The sequence below is a fragment of the Ornithorhynchus anatinus genome, chromosome 12 (genome assembly GCF_004115215.2).
Source record: "Ornithorhynchus anatinus isolate Pmale09 chromosome 12, mOrnAna1.pri.v4, whole genome shotgun sequence".
NCBI classification, from domain to species: domain Eukaryota; kingdom Metazoa; phylum Chordata; class Mammalia; order Monotremata; family Ornithorhynchidae; genus Ornithorhynchus; species Ornithorhynchus anatinus.
This window is the reverse complement of record NC_041739.1, coordinates 34757814-34783213: the sequence shown is the minus strand read 5'-3', so window position 1 is coordinate 34783213 and position 25400 is coordinate 34757814. Positions and strand designations below refer to the sequence as shown.

The following is a 25400-nucleotide window of genomic DNA, read 5'->3' as shown; positions in this document are numbered from 1 at the left end:
TATATTTACCCTTTTTTGAAACAGAATTTCAATAACACCAAATAAGTCAGATACAGTTTTATTGCGTAATGTTACAGAGAAGCAGAAATCTCTTACCATCCCATGAAGGTAAACTTAAATATATACACCTGAGGTATTTGGAGGTTTTTTTACTAATTTGGGTAGAAACAAAGGACTTTTGACTTGTAAATTTTCTTGCTGCATTGCAAATCTCCTGGGGCATCAAAGGAATCATTACTAAAACAGCTCCAACCCCCCCGTTTAGCATCCACAGCAAATAATTTGGTAATCTCAAATTCAATCTCAAAGCAGACATTCGGGAACCGAGGAAAAGATGGGGAACCCAGCTTTATCGATGTTTGACCTCAACACTCACTCTGTTATAATAGCTAAGGAGAGAAGAGAGATGGGGAAACGGGATCTGTGATATAGGCAGTCCCCCCCAGTATTCAATGGAGGCTTTGATTTGAGTTGGCTTGGACACGGACCTGTCTAAATATAGCTTCCGAGCACTTGGCGGTCCAATTATCTTTTGAGAAATTCTAAATGAACCTCAGTCAAGGGCCAGTCATCTCGGAAACATTTTCTATTGGGCGTAATGCCTGGCAGAACAAGGGCTGGCTAGTGAAGTCGTTTGTACATTAGGTAGAGAGATCCATCTGCTGGCCCTTCTCTGTTTGCATTGAAAGAGAAATTGTACATTTTTGCTCACAAACAAAGGTCTGTGAATTTCTCCAAGTGCTACTCAGCTGCGCAACGAAAGGAGAGGGGCTGATGGTTAGGAAGGCAGCTACCTTTGTACTGTCCCAAGCACAGTGCTTAGCATACTGTAAGCTTTTAATAAATGCAACTGAATGAATGAATGACAGCAAGAACAGACACAGAAAATAATCTGAAATTACTCCCTCCCTCCTGCCCCCAACTGAGGATCCATTTCCCAATTCAGCACTCGCTGTCTCCCTGAGATGGAGAAGCAGCGTGGCATAGTGAATAAAGCACGGGCCGGGAGTCAGACGGTCATGGGTTCTAATTCCGGCTCCGCTACGTCTCTGCTATATGACCTTGGGCAAGTCACTTCACTTCTCTGGGCCTCAGTTACCTCATCTGGAAAATGAGGATTAAGGCTGTGCGTCCCATGTGGGACGGGGCGGTGTCCGACCCGATTTGCTTGTATCCATCCCAGCGCTCAGCAGAGTGCCCGGCACACAGTGAGTGCTTAACGAACGCCTCAGTCATTAAGACGAAATGATGAGGGGTCTCTGATCCCCTCCGTGGTGGCCCGTGGGGAACACCACAGCTAGCAGAGCCCGCTGCCCCGTCCCTGTGCTTCAAGCAGCCAGGCTACAGGCCCCTCAAGTCCTCCGCTGCATCGGCTGGGCAGCCATGGAGACCAGAGCTGCTAGTTTGGGGACCCTGCCACAGAGGCCTTTCTCCAGGGGACAGGCTGGAAGAGACTAGGCTCTGTTTAAGTAATAATATTAATAATGTTGGTATTTGTTAAGCGCTTACTATGTGCAGAGAACTGTTCTAAGCGCTGGGGGAGATACAGGGTCATCGGGTTGTCCCACGTGAGGCTCACAGTCTTAATCCCCATTTTTACAGAAGAGGTAACTGAGGCACAGAGAAGTGAAGTGACTTGCCCACAGTCACCCAGCTGACAAGTGGCAGAGCCGGGATTCGAACCCATGACCTCTGACTCCCAAGCCCAGGCTCTTTCCACTGAGCCACGCTGCTTCTCTAAGAAGAAAGCAGGAAGCCACTGAACTGACCAGAATCGGGGAGTAGCGTGATGGTGGGTAAGGAAGAAGAGGGTGATTAGACCGTAAGCCCGTCAAACGGCAGGGACTGTCTCTATCTGTTGGCGACTTGTTCATTCCAAGCGCTTAGTACAGTGCTCTGCACATAGTAAGCGCTCAATAAATACTATTGAATGAAAGAGGGTGAAGGTAGGTGGGGGAAGAAAACCCTTCACCTGGGAGAGAGAGCGGGAGAACTCCCGGGAGGGGAAGGTTCAGAAACAGAGGACGTAACAATAAATAATAATAACGATGATATTGGTTAAGCGCTTACTATGTGCCGAGCACTGTTCTAAGCGCTGGGGGAGATAAAAGGTTATCAGGTTGGACACGGTCCCTGTCCCATGTGGGGCTCCACAGTCTTCGTCCCTAATTTTACATGTGAGGAAACTGAGCAGTAAAATGACTTGCTCAAGTCACACAGCAGACAAGTGGCGCCTGTGGCTTCCAGGCCTATGGAGTGGAGAAGGATATGAGAATCAGTCAATCAGTCAGTCGATCGGATTTATGAAGCGCTTCAGTGCACTGTACTAAGTGTTTGGGAGAGTAGGATATAACAACGTAACAGACACATTCCCTGCCCGCAATGAGCTTATAGTCTAGAAGGACTGGAAAGTGGCTAGGGATGAGAGAGATGGAAAAGGAAAAGTCCTGAGGGGAAAACCAGGGAAATATGAATAATAATAATAATGTTGGTATTTGTTAAGCGCTTACTAGGTGCCGAGCACTGTTCTAAGCGCTGGGGGAGATACAGGGTCATCAGGTCATCCCACGTGGGGCTCACACACTTTTAATCCCCATTTTACAGGTGAGGGAACTGAGGCACAAAGAAGTTAAGGGACTTGCCCACAGTCACCCAGCTGACAAGTAGCAGAGCCGGGAGTCGAACTCATGACCTCTGACTCTGAAGCCCAGGCTCTTTCCACTGAGCCATGCTGCTTCTCCAATAATGTCCACGGTTCCTTTCATTTCATTAAATCCATTCATTATAGGAAAATGGTTTGGAGAAGTGTAAGGAGAGGCTGCCCCCAGACTCTAATCAGTTAAACTGGGGAGAAGACTCCAGTATGATATTAAGATGTCACATGTCACGTGGAGGATCTCACTATGTTCTGGTCAACTGGAGGTGGGACGGTCCTTCGCAACAGTGCTTTGCACTCAGCACCTGAATGAATGAATGAAATAATTGATTAATTCCACCTCCAGACCCTTCCCCCTGCTCCCCCAGTGCTTTCCTGGCAGGCCCGCTGACCTCATCCCAGAGTAGGGCCCTTTATACCCTATTTATCAGTGTACATTCAGGAATATGTCTCAGTTGTGAAGCCACCAGGGCTCACACCAACCTGATTTGCTGACATGACTCAGTTCCCGGCACCTGGATGAGTTTCAGGCCAAAAAATCGATTTCCTAGAAAATGACCAGCCTCTGGAATACCCTTTGTCTTCCTCCTTAGCCCCAAGCCTCTATCCCTAGTCTATTTTAATATCTGCCTCCCCCTGTAGACCGTAAGCTCCCCCAGGAGTGTACGTTCGTTGTGGGCGGGGAACGTGCCTGTTACATTGTATATCGTACCCTCCCAAGTGCTCAGTACAGTGCTCTGCACACACAGCTCAGTAAATACCACTGACTGACTTTTGGGCAGAGAGCAAGTCTATCAACTCTGTCGCATTCTCCCACGTGCCTAGTACAGTGCTCTGCACACAGGTGGGTGCTCAGTAAATACCACTGATTGACACCTCCCCTCGGTTCTCGATGTTAACAATGAACGTTCAGTACACTGTTACACTGTGCATCTCCTGCTGGCTATCTGATGAAATTGTGTCCTTCCCACGCATTCTCTCACACACTTCCCATCAATCAGTGGTATTTATTAAGCGCTTACTGTGTGCAGAACACTATACTAAGCACTTGTGGGAGTACAAATAATAGAATAACGTACACGTTCCCTACCCATAATGAGCCCCGTCAATCAATCAGTGGCATTATTTGAGTGCTTACAGTGTGCTGAGAGCACTGGGAAAGTATGGTAATAATAATAATAATGGTATTAGTTGAGCACTTACTATGTGCTTAGCACGGGGGGCGGATACAAGGTGATCAGGTTGTCCCCCGTGGGGCTCACAGTCTTAATCCCCATCTTACAGATGAGGTCACTGAGGCCCAGAGAAGTGAAGTGACTTGCCCAAAGTCACCCAGCTGACGAGTGGCGGGGCCGGGATTAGAACTCACGACCTCTGACTCCCAGGCCCGGGCTCTTTCCATTGAGCCACGCGGCTTCCCACACAAGAGTGGGTAGACACGTTTTCCGCCTACGGCGAGGTGACATGATGTTTTTCCTCTCACTTGTCACTCTTTGCTTCCTCTTCCCTGCCACCCGCTATAATATCTAACTGTTCGCCGTAGAGAAGCAGCATGGCATAGTTTCATTGCAAGCAGGGGGAGCCAGATGCTAAAAATAATTTTACAAATATGAGTGAGAAGAAAAAGGGGATACGTACATTAATTTTTGGAAGTCAGGGCGGACAAAAGTGTCGCGGGTGGGCGTGATGGCATCAATGGGTACCTGGGGGTGAAAGCGCGGAGTCGGGGCCAACGTGTTGAGGCTGTAATCCGAGGAGAAGGAAAAAAACATCAGAGCTTTCAGAAAGGCTATGGAGAGAGAAAGAGCTGTGGTCTGCGAGCCCTTCATCGGGCAGGGATTGTCACTATCTGTTGCCGAATTGTACCTTCCAAGCGCTCAATACAGTGCTCTGCACATAGTAAGCGCTCAATAAATACTATTGAATCAATAAATTGTTCAATTATGCTAAGCTCCCAGCTAGCATCCCAGTTAGACTGTGAGCCCGTCACTGGGCAGGGATCGTCTCTATCTGCTGCCGGATTTTGTCCATTCCAAGCGCTTAGTACAGTGCTCTGCACATAGTAAGCGCTCAATAAATACTGTTGAATGAATGAATTGTTCAATTATACTAAGCTCCCAGCTAGCATCCCAGTTAGACTGTGAGCCCGTCACTGGGCAGGGATCGTCTCTATCTGCTGCCGGATTTTGTCCATTCCAAGCGCTTAGTACAGTGCTCTGCACTTAGTAAGCGCTCAATAAATACTGTTGAATGAATGAATTGTTCAATTATGCTAAGCTCCCAGCTAGCATCCCAGTTAGACTGTGAGCCCGTCACTGGGCAGGGATCGTCTCTATCTGCTGCCGGATTTTGTCCCTTCCAAGCGCTTAGTACAGTGCTCTGCACTTAGTAAGCGCTCAATAAATACTGTTGAATGAGTGAATTAATTAATTAAAGGGGGAGGGAGTCCTCGGCAGGGGGAAGGGTGGGCGGAAGGAGCAATGGGAAGAGGGCACGGTCAGTCATCTAGCTGGGAAGGAGCAAAAAGCGCGAGCTGGAGGGTTAGAAATGAATCAAGGAAGGCGCTGTGAAGGAGATCCGATTTCAGAAGGGCTTCGAAGAGGAGGAGAGCAGGGGGGCGGTTGGATTTGAAAAGGGAGAGAGTCCTGGACCCGGGGAACGGCATGAGCGAGAGGGCGGGGGCTCGGTGAATAGGTTGCCTTGAGGAGAAGGAAAAATGTGAGCCGGGTAGAGCGGGAGGTGCGGGACAGTAGGCGCTCAATAAATATGATCGAATGCATGAATTTGATAGTCATCCTCGTGTTAATAATGGTGGTGGTATTTGTTAAGCGCTTACTATGTGCCAAGCACTGTTCTAAGCGCTGGGGGGCTACAAGGTGATCAGGTTGTCCCACGTGGGGCTCACAGTCTTAATCCCCATTTTACAGATGAGGGAACTGAGGCCCGGAGAAGTGAAGTGACCAATGTTGGTATTTGTTAAGCGCTTACTAGGTGCGGAGCACTGTTCAAAGCGCGGGGGGAGATACGGGGGTCATCGGGTCGACCCACGTGAGGCGCACAGTTAATCCCCATTTTACAGATGAGGGAACCGAGGCACAGAGAAGGGACGTGACTTGCCCACAGTCACCCAGCTGACAAGCGGCAGAGCGGGGCACGTGTTAGTGCCTGTTGAGGCCGTGAGAAGGATAAGCTCCCTACGGGAGTGAATATAAAATGAGAAAAGGACAGAAGGAAAATTGAGGGAAATCATTTTGGACACAGGCCCCGCCCTACGTGGGACTCACAGTCTAGGAGGGAGGACGGGTATTTTATCCCCATTTTACAGATGAAGGAACTGAGGCCCAGGTAATAATAATGTTGGTATTTAAGCGCTTCCTACGTGCAGAGCACTGTGCTAAGCGCTGGGGGAGATACAGGGGAATGAGGTCATCCCATGTGAGGCTCCCAGTCTTCATCCCCATTTTACAGATGAGGGACCTGAGGCCCAGGGATTAATAACGTAGGTATTTAAGTGCTTCCTACGTGCAGAGCACTGTGCTAAGCGTTGGGAGAGATCCAGGGGAATGAGGTTGTCCCACGTGGGGCTCCCAGTCCTCATCCCCATTTTACAGATGAGGGACCTGAGGCCCAGGGAATAATAATCATGTTGGTATTGAAGCACTTCCTATGTGCAGTGCTAAGCGCGGGGGGAGATACAGTGACTTGCCCACAGTCACCCAGCTGCCAAGGGGCAGAGGCAGGATTCGAACCCACGACCTCTGGCTCCCTCTTTCCACTGAGCCCTGCCAGAGGTCCCCATTGATGATTCTATTTTATTAAGGCGCTGCATTTATCTGTGTCTTTCTCCTGATGCTACTGGTGCGAAGGGCTGCCCCTCTCTGGGGTCGCCCTGCGCCTAATAGGCGTTCAATAAAGGCCATCGAATGAATGAATGAGGGAATGGATGAATGAATGAATGAATGGGACGGTTGGGCCCCTGGTGGGGGAACCGGAAGTGACGTCACCGCCCTCCAAGCCGGCGCCTGCGGGGGGAAGGGCGGGACTTCCGGTGTCGGGGGCGGGACTTCCGGCGCGGGGGGGCGGGACCCGGATGGCGGATGTTTCTTTGCCCGGACGGGGGCTGTGAGCGGCGCCGGGGCCTGGGCAGGGCGGCAGCGGCCGGCCATGAGGCTGGACGAGCGCACGGCCGCCGGCCCGCCGCGCCTTCTTGCCCTGGAGGCGGCCCGCCGGCCCCACTAGCTCCTCCCGGGGCGCGGATGCGCCTCCCGGGTCGGGGTTCGCCGCCCCGCGGCCGTTGAGGCGGGCGACTCCCCCCCCCCCCCAGAGCGCGGCATGCGATGGGGAACTGCTGCTGGACCCAGTGCTTCGGGCTCCTCCGCAGGGAGGCGGGACGGCTGCAGCGCGGAGGCGGCGGAGGGTAAGCCAGCCCCGGAGGCTGGGGCCTCCCGGACCCCCTGGTCCTCTGCCAGCGGGCTCTTGGCGATGGGAAAGGGGCGTGGGGGGGGGGGGGGGGAAAGGAGCCGGAGAGCACCGCGCATGCGCCTGCCTATGTCTCTAGCCGTGGGTCTCCAAGCACCTGCCTCTATGCGCATGCGCCTGTCGATGGCTCAAAATGTGTGTGTGTCTGCGCATGCGTCTGTCAATCTCTAGCCGTGGGTCCCCACGCGCCTGCCTCTGTGCGCATGCGCCTGTCTGCGTCTCTGGCTGCGGGTCGCCAAGCGGGTACCTCTGTGCGCATGCGCCTGTCGATGGCTCAAAAATGTCTCTGCGCATGCGCCTGTCCGTCTCTACCCGCGGGTCTCCAAGCGCGTGCCTCCGTGCGCATGCGCCTGTCAGTCCCTGGCTGCGGGTCCCCAAGCGCCTGCCTCTGTGCGCATGCGCCTGGCTGTGTGAATCACGGTGTGTGTCTCTGCGCATGCGCCTGTCAGTCTAGCTGCGGGTCCCCAAGCGCGTGCCTCTGTGCGTGCGTCTGTCTGGGTAAAGATGTGTGTCTCTCTGCGCATGCGCCTGCCGGAGTCTCTAGCAGCGGGTCTCCAAGCGCGTGCCTCTCTGCGCATGCGCCTGCCGGAGTCTCTAGCTGCGGGTCTCCAAGCGCGTGCCTGTCTGTGTGGGTGAAGAGCTGCGTCTCTGCGCATGCGCCTGTGGGAGTCGCTAGCTGTGGGTCGCCAAGCCCGTGCCTCTGTGCGCATGCGCCTGCCTTTATGGGGGGGGGAGGAGAGAGAGAGAGAGAGCTGTTCCTCTGCGCATGCGCATGTGGGAGTCTTTACAGATAATAATAATGTTGGTATTTGTTAAGCACTTACTGTGTGCATAGCACTGTTCTAAGCGCTGGGGGAGATCCAGGGTCATCAGGTTGTCCCACGTGGGGCGCACAGTCTTTATCCCCATTTTACAGATGAGGTGACTGAGGCCCAGAGAAGTGAAGTGACTGGCCCCCAGTCACCCAGCTGACAAGTGGCAGAGCCTGAATTCGAACCCACGACCTCTGACTCCCAAGCCGTGCACTTCCCACGGAGCCACGCTGCTTCTTGGAGGTGGATCTCCAAGCGCGTGCTTCTGTGCGCCTGCCCGCCCGGTGATCCCGTCTAGAAAAGCAGCGTGGCTCGGTGGAAAGAACGGGGTTTGGGAGTCAGAGGTCATGGGTTTGAATCCCGGCTCCGCCACTTATCAGCTGTGTGACTGTGGGCAAGTCAGTTCACGTCTCTGTGCCTCAGTTACCTCATCTGGAAAATGAGGATTAACTGTGAGCCTCACGTGGGACAACCTGATGACCCTGTATCTTCCCCAGCGCTTAGAACAGTGCTCTGCACATAGTAAGCGCTTAACAAATACCAACATTATTATGTGTCAAGGCGTGGCTCTCGGTGCATGCGCGTTCTGCTTGCAGCCCTCGACCGTCAGCCACTGTCACCAGCGAAAGATGTCACCAAAGCCGCATCTCTTCTGTCAGCGGCAGGGCCGCCCCCTTCTTCTCCTTCCATCCTCCCAGCCTGCCATTATTATTATTAGCAATAATAATAATAATTGTATTAGTATTATTAGCAATAATAATAGTAATTGTATTAGTATAGTGCTCTGCGCACCATAAGCGCCCAATAAATACAACTGAATTGAATGAATTGAGCGCTCACTGTGCACAAAGCACTGTTCTTAAGCACTTGGGAGAGCACACTTTGTATATATCTTCATCACCCTATTTATTTTCTTTTATTTAATGAGATGTACATCACCCTGATTCTATTTATTTGCCATTGTTTTTATGAGATGTTCTTCCCCTTGACTCTATTGCCATTGTTCATGTCTGCCTGTCTTCCCCGATTAGACTGTAAGCCCGTCAAAGGGCAGGGACTGTCTCTATCTGTTGCCGACTTGTACAGTCCAAGCGCTTAGTACAGTGCTCTGCACATAGTAAGTGCTCAATAAATACTATTGAAGGAATGAATCAAACACATCCCCTGCCCACAGTGAGCTCACAATCCAACAGCAATCCCTTTCTCCCTTTATACGATCGTGTGCTCCCCAAAGGGAACCGTCAGGCCCCGACATCAGCCCACCTGACGCGATAGTAATTCATAATTATGGCTTTTGTTAAGCGCTTACTACGGGACGGGTACTCTAATGAGCGCCCAGCTCGACACACTGCGGGTTGGACACAGTCCCTGTCCCACCTGGGGCTCACAGTCGCAACCCCCTTTTACAGATGAAGGAATGGAGGCCCAGAGAAGTGACTTGCCCAAGGCCACACAACAGACAAGTGGCAGAGAGAGCCGGGATTAGAACCCATGACCTTCTGACTCCCACGCCCGTGGTCTATCCACTGTGCCATGCTGCTGCCTTAGAGCTTTGGCCATTGGTTCTCCCTTTTGTGTCTTTCTTTTTTAAAAATTGTATTTATTCTGCGCTTACAGTGAGCGCCGTGCTTATCCCTGGGATAGCGACAAGTTAATGAAGTTGGACAGGGTCCCAGTCCCATTTGGGCCTCCCAGTCTAAGGAGGAAGGAGTCCAGGTAGTGAATCCCCATTTTGCAGTTGAGGAAACTGAGGCACAGAGAAGTTAGGTGACTTGCCAGAGGTCACAGAGCAGGAAGGAAGTGTTAGAGCCGGGATTAGGATCCAGATCCTCTGACTCTTAGGCCCATGCTCTTTCCACTAGGTCATGCTGCTTCTGTTAAAGCATTCTCCCCCCGCCCATACACACAAACACACACACCTCTCCCCAGCGCCATGTTTCCTCCTGGGAATCCAGCGCATCGTAGTTGCTGGTGATAAGGTGGAGAATTGCTGGAAACACTTTTGGCAGAGTGGGGAATCTTGGGTCAAGTGTGCATTGATGCAGTTATTTAGGATGGCAGTGCATTCCTAAATAGGGCTGCACCCAGAAAAGATGCCCTCCTCATCGTCTGCCACATTCAATTCAGTTTCAGTCGTATCGAGTGCTTACTGTGTGCAGGACACTGTAAATGATAATAATTACGGCATTTAAGTGCTTACCTTGTGGTTGGGAGGCACTGTACTAAGCGCTTTGTTGGATACAAGCGAATCAGATGGGACCCAATCCCTCTCCTGTGTGGACCTCACAATCTCTCTCCCCATTTTGAGGTAACTGAGGCACGGAGAAGTTAAGTGACCTGCCCTGGGTCATAGAGCAGACAAGTGGAGGAGCTGGGATTAGAACCCAAGACCTTCTGACTCCCAGGCCCATGCAGTATAATAATAAATAGACACATTCCTTGACCACAGTGAGCTCATAGTTTAGAGGACAAGCTTGTCATCAGACTCAGCCCTGGTTCATCAGAGGGCTCTGCTTGTTGAGCCACTGTGATTGTGACTATATGTAGTGTCATTGTCAGACCTGAGGCGTGGCTATTTATAACACAGTAAATGTCCAGCAATGTGGCTAGTAGATAGACCATGGGCCTGTGAGTCAGAAGGCCTTGGGTTCTAATCCTAGCGCTTAGTACAGTGCGCTGCACATAGGAAGCACTCAATAAATATTATTGAGTGAATGAATGAATCCTGACTCCGCCACGTATCTGCTGCTCCCCCCTCCTTTCCCCTCCCCTCAGCCCTGTGGTCATTTGTATATATTTTTATTACCCTATTTATTTTGTTAATGAGGTGTACATCCCCTTGATTCTATTTATCGTGATTAAGTTGTCTTGTTTTTGTCTCTCTCCCCTGATTAGACTGTAAACCCGTCAGTGGGCAGGGATTGTCTCTATCTCTTGCCGAATTGTACATGCCAAGCGCTTAGTACAGTGTTCTGCACATAGTAAATGCTCAATAAATACTATTGAGTGAATGGATGAATGCTTTGTGACCTTCAGCAAATCACTTAACTTGTGCCTCAGTTACCTCATCTGTAAAACGGAGGTGAAGACTGTGAGCCCATCTGGGACATGGACTGTGTCCAACCTGATTACCTTGTACTTAGCCCCGTGGCTACAGTTCCTGGCACATAAGTGCTTAACAAATATTTTTAAAAATCCCAAAACTAAAGTTTGAAAATCAGAGCTCTACCAACTCTAATATTTGGAACAGTTTCTGGAGCCCTCAGAAGTAGATGTGTATTCAGGATTGGCAAAGATTGTATGCATTGCTTATCATCTTGTTACAGATAATCGAAGATAGGCCTGAGTACAGAATTTATGACAAATCAATAACTTTAAATGCTGTGATTATGGTGGCCAGGAATCAGAGTTAATGGAAAGGAGCCCTGACCCCGAGATATCTTATCATGCTTTAATGGCAAACATTCAGCTGTGGACACCCATTAAATGGAATGGGGGAGGGAAAAAGAGAGAGGGGAGAAATAAGTCCATTTCCGCCTCTGCATAGCAGGGGTTTTCACAGTTTTCGCATTAAATTACTAATCAGAAGAGCCTGCTGAATATGTACATTCTTTGTTGAGGACATTTTGATAATACCTTGGTCTTGAGCACTTTTAATAATAATAATAATAATGATGTTGGTATTTAAGCGCTTACTATGTGCAGAGCACTGTTCTAAACGCTGGGGTAGATACAGGGTAATCAGGTTGTCCCACGTGAGGCTCACAGACTTCATCCCCATTTTACAGATGAGGGAACTGAGGCCCAGAGAAGTGAAGTGACTTGCCCACAGTCACCCAGCCGACAAGTGGCAGAGGAGGGAGTCGAACTCATGACCTCTGACTCCGAAGCCCAGGCTCTTTCCACTGAGCCACGCTGCTTCCCTGATAATTTTATTCTTCCAGAGTACTGCTCAAGTGATTAATGATCTCACTTGATCCTCGCAACCCCCCTGTGAATTGGGGAGACCCAAGTATTATAATCCCCATTTTACCGGATAAAGCACAGGGAGACTAACTTACCCAAAGGCCTACCGCAGGGCAGTAATCAATCAGTGGTATTTATTGAGCGCTGTGTGCAAGCACTGTAGTAAGCACTTGGAGGAGGACAACACAATATAACAGACACATTCGGTGCCCACAGCGAGCTCACAGTCTAGCAGATAGGGGACTAGTTACCGTGTCTCTTGACTCCCAAAGGTGTCTCACTTCCATCGGATCACACTGACTCTCATTAATGCACTATTGGCACCCCTTTTTTTAATGAATGGAAAAGTGGATTTGTCCAGAAAAGTAGTTATATCCTCCCCATGTTCACAATGTGAGTGATTAAATTCACTTTCCAAACAATCTCATCCCTCTATTAGAACTTCTTTTCTTGGCTGATTTTTTTTTTTTTTCCCCCCCCGAAAGTGTTCATATAAAACTTTTTATAGCAGCAACTGTTGAGTTAAAACCTCCTTTATTACCATGTCCTTGTCAGGAGAATATTTAAATTCACTTGATCCTGAAATAAATCTTTTAAACATGAGGTGCTCTGTTTGGGGAAGAGCTTAGATATTTCACATACTAGACGGTAAATAGAATGAATTGGTTGCCATAGGAAGTTGTCCAAGCTGAAATCATCAGGAAGTTGGAGCGGGATGTAGTAAATTTATGGACAGAAAATCCGATTGGTTAATAGAAAAAAAACATTGGAAACGTAGAGGGAAAAACTAGGGATTCAGTCATTTAATCGTATTTATTGAGCGCTTTGTGCCAATACAACAATAAACAGACACATTCCCTGCCCACAGTGAGCTTTTGGCATTTATATAACCATCAAGATGAATGTCCAGGATGGTAATTATTACACTTTCTATAGACACTGTGAGTTCTGCACAAAGCTTCTTGAGAGCACCGACCATATCCACGAGCTCCGTTGTTCTTTCCCAAGCGCTGAGGATAATGCCGTGTACACAGAAGGTACTTGAGGAATATTGCTGATGGACTGAGACAAAACGCTGGAGTGGACAGACTGTAAAATTTAGAACAATGCAACTATAAAAACACTTTTAGGATAGAATTGTTTCCAGTCATGGTATAGACTACAAGAATATACCGTAGCACTGATGGCTTTAAGGATGCAACTTAGTTATTTATATTGGATTTTAGTTTTGCTCCTGATGGAAAGGGCTTGTGTGTCTGGGTGGTTTTTTGGGTTTGTTTTTTGTACAGAAGAGTTGGGGGAAGTTTATTTTACCTGTAATAATATTGATTCCCCTGCACTCTCCTCATTCCCACAGCACTTAGGTGCATATCCTGGTATTTGGTGGCCTCCCTGTAATTTATTTTAATATCTGTCTCCACTAATGGATTGTAAACTCTTGGAGACCAGGGATCATATCTGTGAACTGTATTGTGCTTAGCGCAATGCTGTAAGTGTCCAGTAAATATCAACCAATTGTATTGAAGTCTTATTGGGTGCAGAGCACCGTACTAAGCGCTTGGAATGTACAATTCGGCAACAGATTGAGACAATTCCTGCCCAACAACGGGCTCACAGTCCAAAAGACGGGCTCAGATGAGGGAACTGAAGCACGGACAAGTTAAGTGAAGCAGCGTGGCTCAGTGGAAAGAGCCCGGGCTTGGGAGTCAGAGGTCATGGGTTCTAATTCCGGCTCTGCCGCTTGTCAGCTGTGTGACTTTGGGCAAGTCACTTAACTTCTCTGGGCCTCAGTTTCCTCATCTGTAAAGTGGAAATTACCTGTTCTCCCTCCTGCTTAGACTCTTAAGGCCCATATGGGACAGGGACTGTATCCAACCTGATTATCTTGTATCTACCCCAGTGCTTACCACAGTTACCATTAACACCTGACTGCGTTGTCATTTTACTGTCTATATTGTAGTGCTCATTTGGTAAAGCCAGGTAAGGGGTAGCCTTACCAACTAGTAAGAGGGATCGGGGTTAGGAGAAGTTTTCACTGTGTTTTCTCCTTCCTGTACACCCAATCTTGAGAGGAAGGAGAAAACAAATAGGCCAGGTTGGTATCTTCGGGCCTCTAATAATAAGATGATGATAGATTTCAACTGAGAACTGACTTTGTTTTACACTCGCAAATAATTCAAAACAAGTTGTTTTTTGTTGGTGTGATGTTTTTAGCTTTGGTTGATGCATCTGGCCTGGAATTGTATAGTCATTGGTTGTCAAAATGGAGGTGAAGATCTATTATTTTCCTAGTGGTAGTTGACTTTTTATTACCCAGCGAGAGCAATTATTGATTTCCAAGGTTGGGGTTGAAGTCCTTGCTTTGAGCATGAAAGTCTGTAGGGAACAATCATTGCAAAATTATAGGAGGCCCCAGGTGCTAAATGCCTTCTAGGTCCAAATGCACCAGTTGAAATGCAGACTAAAGGTCGAAGAGATTAAGACCGTTTGGGTTCTCTTTGTGGATTCCTGTTTTTCACTGGAATAAGGAAATGCTTAAAGGCACCTGACAAGTCATGGGTTATTTTTAAATTGTAAACCCATGTCGTGGCCATCTCTCAGATGGGTTAAAAACTATGCCAAAGGTATTTTTAGCAATTTTCTCATCTTCTGCAGGACTTAGAGGAAAATTCTGGACTTAGTTAAAATTGAACCCCCCCCCCCCCCAACATTGATTGTTCAATGACAAAACATTCTGATGGACCTAATGCTTAACCTCTTATTTACCAAACCTGTTTTGGCTAATTCAGGTAGAGGAGTGTTAAGCAAGTTATTCTTGGGGAATTTAATTATATTGAAGGGTGGCTTCTAATTCTGTATGGGTTCTCTTTTCACACTTGTTCAGATTTATTTTTTGACCTGAACCCTAATCAAATAGGGCCTGAGAAGGAGTTGGAAGAGAGGAAGTTGAGGCAGTGGGTAAAAACAACCTGTTTGAGGAGTTTGGAATGGAAAGTACTTGATACTCACCCCTCCTTTAGCCCCACAGCACTTTTGTACATACCTGTAATTTATTTTAATGCCAGTCTCCCCAACTAGACTGTAAGCTCTTTGTGGGCAAGGAATGTATTGTACTCTCCCAAGTCCTTTTTGGACTTGCTCAATTGCTCAATAAATATGATTGATTAAATGGAAGAGAGGGAGATGACAGTAATTGCTCAATAAATATGATTGATTAAATGAAAGAGAGGGAGATGGGAGGATAGCTGAGTGGTATAATGATGTTATGCTTTGAGCGTGTTTCAAAGCAGAGGAGAAGGAGCTTTCAGAGAGTGAATATTTGAAGATGGTGATCAGAAAGGGAAGAAGAGTAGGCATGTTTTTTAGGGTTGGAGGCACAGGTGATGGTAGATCTCAAAAGCATTCATTCGGTCATACTTACTGAGTGCCGACTGGGTGCAGAGCACTGTTCTAAGTGCTTGGAAAGTACAGTTGAGCAAGAAATAGAGACAATCCTTGCCCGACAATGGGCTCACAGTCTAGAAGACAGTCTAAAAGCAGGCAGCAGACCTTTAGAGAAATGGTCAGGAAGGATGGGAGTAGGTGGGGGATAAGAGGAAACTGGAAGATTTGGGGGTGTTCATGCCAGATGGCTTCAGGTTTTTCAGCAAAATATTGTCAGGGTCACTGGGGCAAGTGGGGAGGGAGAGGGATCACTGGGGGCTAAGAAGGGATTAAAGGCTTGGAGGAGTTGGTGCAGGCAGTGGGCGTGGGAGTGAGTAAGGGAGAAGAAGTAGTGCCCCCGAGCAGAGGAGAGAGCAGAGTTCAAGTCCCCAGAGATAGTGCCATTAATGGAGCCTAGCGGGTAAGTGCTGGAATGGTATAGAATTCAAAACCTAAGTGCCAAACTCAAAACTCAAGTGGAGGCTGCTCCCATAATGGATAGTGAGCTCCCGAGCAAAACAGAATATTCAATAACTTGTCAATCAAGTATATAGAGTGCTTACTATGTGCAGAGCCCTGAACTAAGCAGTTGAAAGAGCACAATATAACACACATTCCCTTCCCACAATGAGCTTACAGTCTCATTTGCAAAGCGTTCTGCAGGTTAGGACATGACATCGGCCAGAATTTCAGGATTTCACCCATCCCGGGACTACCTCTAGCTGGAGCTCAAATTGCCAAGGCTATTTTTTAAGTTTTGGCAGTGCTCCTGCAGAGTAGAGTGTTAAAGGGACAGTGTTAAAGAGTGTTAAAGGGAACATTTCAGCCTGATAAAATATGTTGGTGGGTGGTGAAGCAGCAAAACCCTGTGCAGCCACAGAAAAAGAAGTGTTAATGTGGAAGGTTGTCTTTTGGTTCTCGTCCTCATTAAGGAAGAGAAATCCAAAGCAGAGGGAAATATTTAACTGTATTTTGACTTCTCCCTTCTTTCCCTCATCCCTTAATCCCTAGTCCATTTTTTTTTAAAGGTATTTGTTATGCACTTAGTGCTGTGCCGGGCACTGTACTAAGCACTGGAGTAGATACCAAGTGATCAGGTTGGACACAGTCCCTGTCTCACATGGGGCTCTCAGCCTTAATCCCCATTTTACAGATCGGGTAACTGAGCCACAGAGAAATGAAGCGACTTGCCCAGGGTCACACTGCAGACAAGTGTGGTGGAGCAGGGATTAGAACTCAGGTCCTTAGTCCATAATGGACATGGTAGAAGAGTTAACTAAGCTGCTGGAACCCAGCTGGATGAACCTTGATGGTAACTTAACCTGGCCCAATTAGCTCTTTGGCCAGCTAGGTCTTGTACAGTGCTCTGCACACAGTAAGCGCTCAATAAATACGATTGAATGAACTGTGCATTTCTTCCACTCACCCTGTGGAAGCAATTGATATGTAATCAGTTAGTCAGTGGTATTTGTTGAGCACTTTCTGTGTGCAGAGCTCTTCACTAAGCATTTGGAAGAGGAGAATACCACAGAGTTGGTAAATACGTTCTCTGCCCACCTGGTGCTCACCATCTAAGGGGGAGATGGACATTAAAATAATTTGTGGGTATCCAGTGCTGTGGGCTGAGCATGGGGTGAGTAGCAAGTGCTTCAGATTCATAGGTGATGCAGAAAGAAGAGGGAGTTGGGGAAAAGGGGGCTAAATCGGGGTTGGTTTCTTGGAGATGTGATAAGGTTTCGAAAGTACCCTGTGTGGAGTTCCAAGCCAGAGGGAGGATGTGACAAAGGGGTCGGTGGCGAGATAGACGAGTAGGTTGGTATTATTCATTCATGATTCATTCATTCATTGATGTCCGCCTCTTTGTTTCGATTTGTGGTTTGTCTGTGAGTCGCTGTTGAGTAGGGATTGTCTCTATCTGTTGCCTAATTGTACTTTCCAAGCGCTCAGTACAATGCTCTGCACACAATAAGCGCTCAGTAAATACGATTGAATGATTGGTATTAGAGGAGTGGAGTGTGTGGGCCGGGTTATAGTAGGAAATCAGCAAGGTATGGTAGGAGCTGATTGAGTGCGTGCTTTAAAGCTGTTGTTCTTTGAGGGTTGGGGAGCTGTGGACTGAACCATTATTAGAAAAATGTGAGTGAAGCATGGCCTGGAGTGGGGAGAGACGGGAGGCGGGGAGGACAGCGAGGAGGCGGATGCAGTTGTCGAGACAGGATATGATACGTGTTTGGATCAGTGGAATAGCAGTTTGGAAGGAGAAGAAGAGTGGATTTGATAGCGAAGTAGTGAAAGTAGAATGGGCCGGATTTGGTGACAGGTTGAATGAGAGAGATGAGTTGAGGATAATGCCACGGTTATGGGTTATGAGACAGGGAGGCTAGTGGTGTTGTCTACAGGGATGGGAAAGACTTGGGAAGGGCAGAGTTTGCATGGTAGATGAGTTCTGTTTTGGACATGGTTAATTTGAGGTGTCAGGGGGACATCCAAGTAGAGATGGCTGGAGCCAGTGAGAGATTTCAGAGAAAGAAGGAAAGAGGTAGGGGCCGGAGATATAGATTTGGTAATAATAATAATGACGATGGTATTTAAGTGCTTACTATGTACGAAGCACTGGGGTAGATACAAGGTTATGAGGTTGGACACAGTCCCTGTCCCACATGGGGCTCACAGTCTAGGTAGGGGGGAATAGAATTTAATCCCCATTTTACAGATGAGGAAACTGAGGTGCAAAGAAGTTAAGTGACTTGCCTAAGTGTCAGAGCTGGGATTAAAACCCAGTTTCTTTGACTCCAGGCCTGTGCTCTTTTCACTAGGCCACGCGGCTTCAGCCGCTTAGAGATGGTAGTTGAAGCTGTGGGAGTGAATGAGTTCTCCGAGGGAGATGGAGAAGAGAAGGGGGCCCAGAACTGAGCCTTGAGGGACTCGCACAGTTAGAAGCTGGGAGGCAGAGGAGGAACCCACAAAAGTGACTGATAATGAGCAGCGGCCAGAGATAAGAAGAAAACCAGGAGAGGACAGTCTCAGCAAAGCCCAGTTGGGATAATGCTTCAAATAGAAAGAGATGGTCTAGTGTCAAAGGCAGCGGAGGTGGAGGAGGATTAGGATGGAGTAGAGACTGTTGGATTTGGCAAGAAGAAGGTCATTGGTAACCGTAGAGAGGACTGTTTCCATGAAGTGAAGGAGGTGGAAGCCAAATTGGAGAGGGTCAAGGAAAGAATTGGAAGAGAGGAAGTGGAGGGTGTAAACTGCTCAAGCAAGGAGTTTTGAGAAGAAGGGTAGAAGGAAGATGGGGCGATAACTGGAGGGAGCCTTAGGGTCAAGGGAGGGTTTTGGGTTTTTTTAGGATACCTGAACATGTTTGAAAGCAGCACGGAAGAAACCAGTGGAAAGGAAAAAGCTGAAAACAGCAGTCAAGGAAGAAAGAAGGGAGGGGACAAGTGTTTTAAGAGGGTGCAAAGGGATAGTGTTGGACACACAGGTGGAGAAAGTAGATTTTGAGAAGAGGCAGGCGATAGGAGAGTCAAGAGGGCGGGAAAGGGAGGGACCGGAGAGGAGCAGGGGAGACTTTAGGGAGTTCACCCCTCAATTTTATCAATAAAGTACATGTCCAGGTCATTAGGAGAAAGAGATGGGGGTGGGGAAGCAGGAGGATTGAGAGAGGAGTTATACGGCTGAAACGGTTCTGTGATCAACAGGTATGGATTTCCACCAGCATCAGTCCACAGGTTGAGCTCAGGAGCGGAGGAAGCATAATGGGGAGGTTATCTTGGGTAGTGGGTTAATTGGTATGAGATCAGGCGAGGGGGAGCAGGAGGGGAGTTCTGAGTTCAGTGGAGATGGTGGCATTGAGGACTTCAATTTATACACTAGGACACGGTAGTTTGGGTATGGAGACCAAATGGGACATGATGACTGAAAAATTGGAGGGGGTCAAAAGATCGGAGGTCTCAATTGGGGGAACAAGACAAATTTCTGGGTATGTGGGAGAGAAGGTGAGACGGTTTTGATTGGAAGAGGAATTTCCGAGTTGGTGAGGCTAGAGATGTGTAGCTCATTATTCTATGAAGAACTTCATCAATCAGATTTTTCCTTGAATTTGGAATACACCAAAAAAAGCCCTCTGATTTAGCAAGGATTAGGGAAGTCTAGGTTTCAGCATCAGTAAAAGAAAGCGAATTTCTGGGATTTATGGAAACAATACCCCAGAACACTTTCTAATTCTATCTGATTTAGGAACATTAAGGTTTCTGAGAGATATTCTAGTTTCTCTTCTTCCTCCATCTGTCTGTCCTTTCTGATGGAAGTACTTGAAAGATGGATACTCTTTTAAGGAGATTTATTTTATCTACAGTGCTTCAATAGTGGTATTAAGCATACCATATGTTTTGACCCACTTAAATGCTAACAATAGACCTTCAAAAGTAGGATATGTTTATCTTGTTCTATTTTCTTGAAATAACTGTCTTTTGAGTTGATGAGATAGGAACATTTCGTAAGGAAACTCTGAGAAAACTACCGTAAAAACTTCTAAATTTGTTCTAAAATTGTTCATGGCAAATAAAATTAGGTTTTAGAATAGCCTCCTCTCTACCTCTGAGGCTCATTTAGCTCTTAACCCATTGACGAAAGGGCAGTGTCAGAAATGGCTGGCACATGGATTTAAACAGGGTTGACAACATTTATGGCAACTTGGGACACGTTCTCTCCTCCTCCTTTCCCTGTCTTGCTACATATAATGCCTGTCTTTTTTCCTTGGCTCAATCGCGCAGAGGAGCAGAATTGCAACAAAAAGTGATTAATGGTATTCTGCCTCCCCTTCTTCTGGCCACTGGCCTTGCCCCTTCCACAGGAATAAAGCCCTTTTTAAAGTAGTATTTGTTAAGTGCCTAATAATAATAATAGTGGTAGTAAGCACTTACTGTGTTCCAGGCACTGTACTAAGCTCTGGGGTGGATCCAAGCAAATCGGGTCAGACATAGTCCCTGTACCACTTGGGACTCACAGTCTTCATCCCCATTTTACAGATGAGGTAACTGAGGCCCAGAGAAGTGAAGTGACTTTCCCTAGGTCACACAGCGGACAAGTGTGTTTTTACGAGATGTTCTTCCCCTTGACGCTGTTTAGTGCCATCGTTCTTGTCTGTCCGTCTCCCCCGATTAGACTGTAAGCCCGTCAAACGGCAGGGACTGTCTCTATCTGTTGCCGACTTGTTCATCCCAAGCGCTTAGTACAGTGCTCTGCACATAGTAAGCGCTCAATAAATACTATTGAAGAAGAAGAAGTGGCGGAGCCAGGATTAGAACCCAGGTCCTCTGACTCCCAAGCCCGGGGTCTTTTCACTCAGCCACTCTGCTTCTAACCGTGTAGATGCGGTTAGCACAATAGCGGGAGACGATAAGGACAACACTAACCTGTGTTCAGACCCCTTTTCAGACTTGGAGCCCAGACATCCTAGTCATGGCCCGAAAAGCTGCCTCACGTTGTTATGTGATCAGCTGTTTACTTGACTCTGCTAAAGTTGCTAATCTCAGTTGCAAAATATTATCCAGAAAATACAACCATTTGTAAAGTGATATCTTTCTTCAACAATGTAATGTCACTATTTATTCACCCTCTCCAGAAGCAGACATTAAAGTATTAATGATTATATGTGTAAAATGAGTGTCGGTAAAATATTACTAATTATACGTGGTAAAATACATGTAGATTTTAGTATACAATTGCCGTTCCACCCCCTGAGCCAGTGGCTAATGCATTTGTAGTCAACAGTAGCAGCAGAGTCCTTAGAGAATTCTCACAGTGTAATAGTTGCCCTCCCTATCCGTCTTCCAAGTTGGGAATGTATAACGGCCCTCCATTTGCTTCCGATAGTCCATTATAGGCCTCTTGCTCATGAATCTATCAAGACCCAAGAACCAATTGCTGTTTTGGGCCCAAACAGCTTCCTGTGGCAGTGAATCCTCTCGGCCGACCACCTGCTCTGTGGAAAAGTATTTGCTGTGAACCCACCACTTTCAAGCCCCAGTAGTGACCCCTTGTCCTGGTGTGCTGGGATTTAGGGAACCGCCACCATTCCACATACATCACTCAATCTATGGCATTAATTGAGCACTTAAATTGGGTGCAGAGCACTCGAGAAAGTACAGTACAACACAGTTGGTAGACAGGTTCCCTATCCACTAGGCAGTTGTAGTCTAGAGGGGGAGACAGGTGGTAAAATAAATTATGGATATATTGGAAGGCTGAGGGTGGGGTGACTATCACAAGTCCCGTTTTTAAATTTCAGTCACCTCCCCTCTCAGCCTTTGTTTTGCCAGACTAGAGAATCAAGTCTTCTCAGCGTATGTCTTCATAAAAATAACCCGGAGTTCCTATTGCCTTCTGATTCTGAGAGAGGACACTTTCCTCAAAACTGTTGCCTTGATATAGTCCATCAGAAAAAGAATCAGGACAACATTGATTAAAAAAAAAATCAACTGTGAATGTCATGTCACATTTTGCTTGGATTCTAATTCCCTACAATGTTAAAAAAAAAAACTTCGGTTTACGGGTTTTTCCATTCAGCACTTAATGAATTTTATAACCGTGCTTCAAAGTAATGACTTCCGAGTGGCAATTTAAAATCATTGTAGCAGGACTGCTTACCTTTTGTTGAAGGAAACAGCAAAATGCAGTTCTCAAGATGTAATGTTAAGGTGGTGTTTGTCCAATTCAGTAGTAACCTTTCCTCTCGTAGTATTGATATTACCAGAAAGTCAATTTTGTGAATAACAGAATATAATAACCATTTTCTACCAATCTATAATATATCTATTCAACATAATTACACAATTGTGTATATACACACAGTATATTAACATTGTCCTTCATATTTGAAAACTGTATTTGCCTTTCTTAGTAATATCTTATCTTGGGGTGGGGGTCAACTTTGCCTGTAATATTAAGTCACCTGCACATCCAGATAACTGAAAGTGAGAAAAATACATAGTAAAGGAGCATGGGCTAGTTGAAAGAGCACAGGCCTAGGAATCAGAAAACCTGGGTTCTAATCCTGGCTCTGCCAAATGCCTGCTCTGTGACCTTGGGCAAGTCATTTAACTTCTCTGCCTCAGTTCTCCTGTTCTCCCTCCTACTTAGACTGTGAGCCCCATGCGGGACAGGGACCGTGTCCAGCCTAATTAACTTGCGTCTGCCACAGCGTTTAGAACAGTATTTGACACATAGTAAGCAATTAACAAATACCTTAAAAAAAAAACTAAATTCTGTGCATGAACTAGTGGAAAAAGCATGGGCCTGGGAATGAGGGTGTCTGGGTTCTTCTCCCAGCTATTTGATCTTGAGAAAATGATTTTAACTTCTCTGTGCCTCATCTATAAAATAGAGATTCAGTAGTTGTTCTCCCTTCTACTTAGACTGTGAACCCCTTGTGAGACAGGAACTCTATTCTTATCTTGTATTCATGCGTGCTAGGCTCATAGTATGTTTTTTTTAAACAAGTAACATCATTATTATAACAATAATAATAAAAGCATAAGGGAGATAAGTCCTCTAGCCTGTAAGATCATAATGGGCAGGGGACATGTCTTCCAACTCTATTGTACTCTCCCAAGTGCTTAGAACAGTGCTCTGAACATAGTAATCACTCAGTGAATATAACTGACAAGACTACATATCTTTAAATATTAAGTTACTTATTCATATTAATGTCCGTCTCCCCCTCTAGACTGTAAACTTGTTATGGGCAGGGAATGTGTCTAATTCTGTTATACTTTCCCAAGCACTTAGTACAGTGCTCTTCATATTGTAAGTGCTCAATAAATACCAGCAATCAATTGATATGATTGTGAAATTTTGGCTACTAACCATTTTTTGACTTGGATTTTTCTTTCATCACATATAAGTGGATTTTTTTGGCCACGTGTTTCTGTAAATCACCTACACACATTGGATATCTCTGGTCTCTAAGGGAACCATCTCTAGAATGTAAGCTTGTTATGGGCAGGGAACATAAAAAAAAATCAGTAAACACCACTGACTGATGAAAAAGGTGAGCTGTTGAGATTTTGGATACATGTTTGCAAGATCAGTTTAATGTGTTGTGATTCTTTCTAAAAATGGAAGGAAAATATTTGCAATAGCCATCTGCCTACCAAGAAATGACTTCACTTAAGATTAATTGATCAGTGGTATTTATTAAGCGTTTACTATGCGTAGAGCACTATACTAAGCATTTGGAAGGAAGATGTATTAGTTCAATTTTTACGAAATATATTCCCGGTAGAAGTTTTTACACAAGTGTCCAATTAAAGACTTTGAAAAATGAACTCGTTGACTGTTCTTTGTTTTATGTAATTGATGTGCTCCATGAATGAATATTAACTCTGAGTATATTACTTATTAGGTTCAGTTGCAATCCTTAAGTTTTGTATTTTTCTGTTTCCTTCTCAGGTCAAAGTATTTCAGAACATGTTCCACTGGAGAACACTTTACAATAGAGGTAAGCAGAATTATAGAACTGGAAGGCAGAAGCAGCAGCATAGCCTAATGGAAAGAACACAGGTTTGGGAGTCAGAGGACCTGGGTTCTAATTCCAGCTCCTCCAATTATCTACTGTGTGACCTTGGGCAAGTCACTTCCCTATGCTTCAGTTACCTAATCTGTAAAATGGAGATTGACTGTGAGCCCCATGTGGGATGGGGACTGTGTCCAACCTGATTGTCTTGTATGTATCCCAGTTCTTATTGACACATAGTAATCACTTAACAAATGCCACTTGAAAAAAATGAGAAAGAGAAAAGAACTTGCAGAACACTGTGCCTTTTCTTTAAGACAACCCACATGTGAATCAGTACAGGGCTCAGTGCTCAGTAAATCCCCCAGCTTGATTGATTATCCCAAACAGATGGGATAGAGGTCTATCATAAAGATCTTCAGAAGAAAAACTGCACCATGACAGTTATTTCCCACCGCTCCAGTTCTTTGTAGATTGTAAAATTACCAGACATATGTGACTGATCTGTTACCACGATTTATTTTGCCAAATGATTCTCGGGACTTTGTTTCCAAATAGTTTAATTCTTGTGGGATTTCCTCTGTCAAAAGTGAGAAAGACTTCCTTATCAAATGCAGTGTACTATTTTCTTAATAATCTCAGGACTCCCTTCCCCTAAATTCAGTCATTAAGACTGATAAATCATTATGGTGGCATTTACAATTTAAATATTACTTTCAAGGCTCTCCACCAACCCGGCTACTCGCCAGCGCACACTTTGTTTCTCACCATCAGCTCTCCCGCTTGCGTTCCTTTGGTCACACTGTTCCCCCAGTTTGGAACTCCCTCCCTCCCAAATCCAACAGATCACAGCTCTCCCCACCTTCAAAGCCCACCAAAAAGCTCCTCTCTTCCAATATGCTTTCCTGAATTAACTCCCAACACCCCAAATCATAAACCCACCAGCCATCTCTAGAACTAGAACTATGTCTGGCCTGATTAACTTAGAACTACCCCAGTGCTTAGATTAGTACTTGATGCATAGTAAGTGCTTAATAAATATTATTATTATTATCATCATTACAGGTACTGCTTTAAAATTTACTGTACACATTATTAAGAGTTTTATTAAAATCGCTTTTGTATTAACTTCTGAAGAGGTGATAAACGAAGCAAGATGTATTTTACCATACTTTGCCATTTTGTGTGTGTATGAAGATATCGTTTCCCCAGTGATGGTTACCCTTATTACTTATAGTAAGATGCTATGAATGTATGTGTTTATTGGACATTTTTATTGACGCTGTCTTTTTGTGTTTGCAGTTTGAGAATTTAGTAGAAAGTGATGAAGTAAGTGTATTTGTTTAATTCCGTGAAGTTCTAATTATTTTCCTTTGATAACCTAATTTTTGAATGCCCAACACTTGTATATTTTTTAAATGCCTGCAATTACTTTTTTCTACAGCAATAATTCTACACATAAATCCCCCAAAAGGTAGTGCTATCGATATTTCCTTCTATCTGCTATTGATATTTCCCGTGGTCCAGGCAGAGAATGAATGCAAAATAA

General features: G+C 46.1%; 1 protein-coding gene and 1 long non-coding RNA gene across 4 annotated transcripts in view; one reads left to right on the top strand and one right to left on the bottom strand.

Annotated features, from left to right (window-relative positions):
- Nucleotides 1-2764: 2764 nt before the first annotated feature.
- LOC120638746 lies at nt 2765-4435 on the bottom strand. The gene is made up of 2 exons (XR_005660649.1): nt 4295-4435; nt 2765-2961 (listed from the first exon to the last, which is right to left on the bottom strand). It is a non-coding gene; the product is annotated as an uncharacterized LOC120638746 (long non-coding RNA).
- Nucleotides 4436-6735: 2300 nt separating this feature from the next.
- AP1AR (adaptor related protein complex 1 associated regulatory protein) overlaps nt 6736-25400 on the top strand; it is a 31455-nt gene continuing 12790 nt past the window's right edge. The window contains exons 1-3 of one of the 3 annotated variants that reach the window (XM_029076759.2): nt 6736-7073; nt 23788-23836; nt 25154-25180. In XM_029076759.2, the coding sequence (XP_028932592.1) occupies nt 6994-7073; nt 23788-23836; nt 25154-25180 (156 nt within the window). In that variant the 5' untranslated portion in view covers nt 6736-6993. Of the gene's footprint in view, nt 7074-23787; nt 23837-25153; nt 25181-25400 lie in introns of those variants that run through there. The other 2 variants (XM_029076757.2, XM_029076760.2) reach the window with 2 other exon arrangements.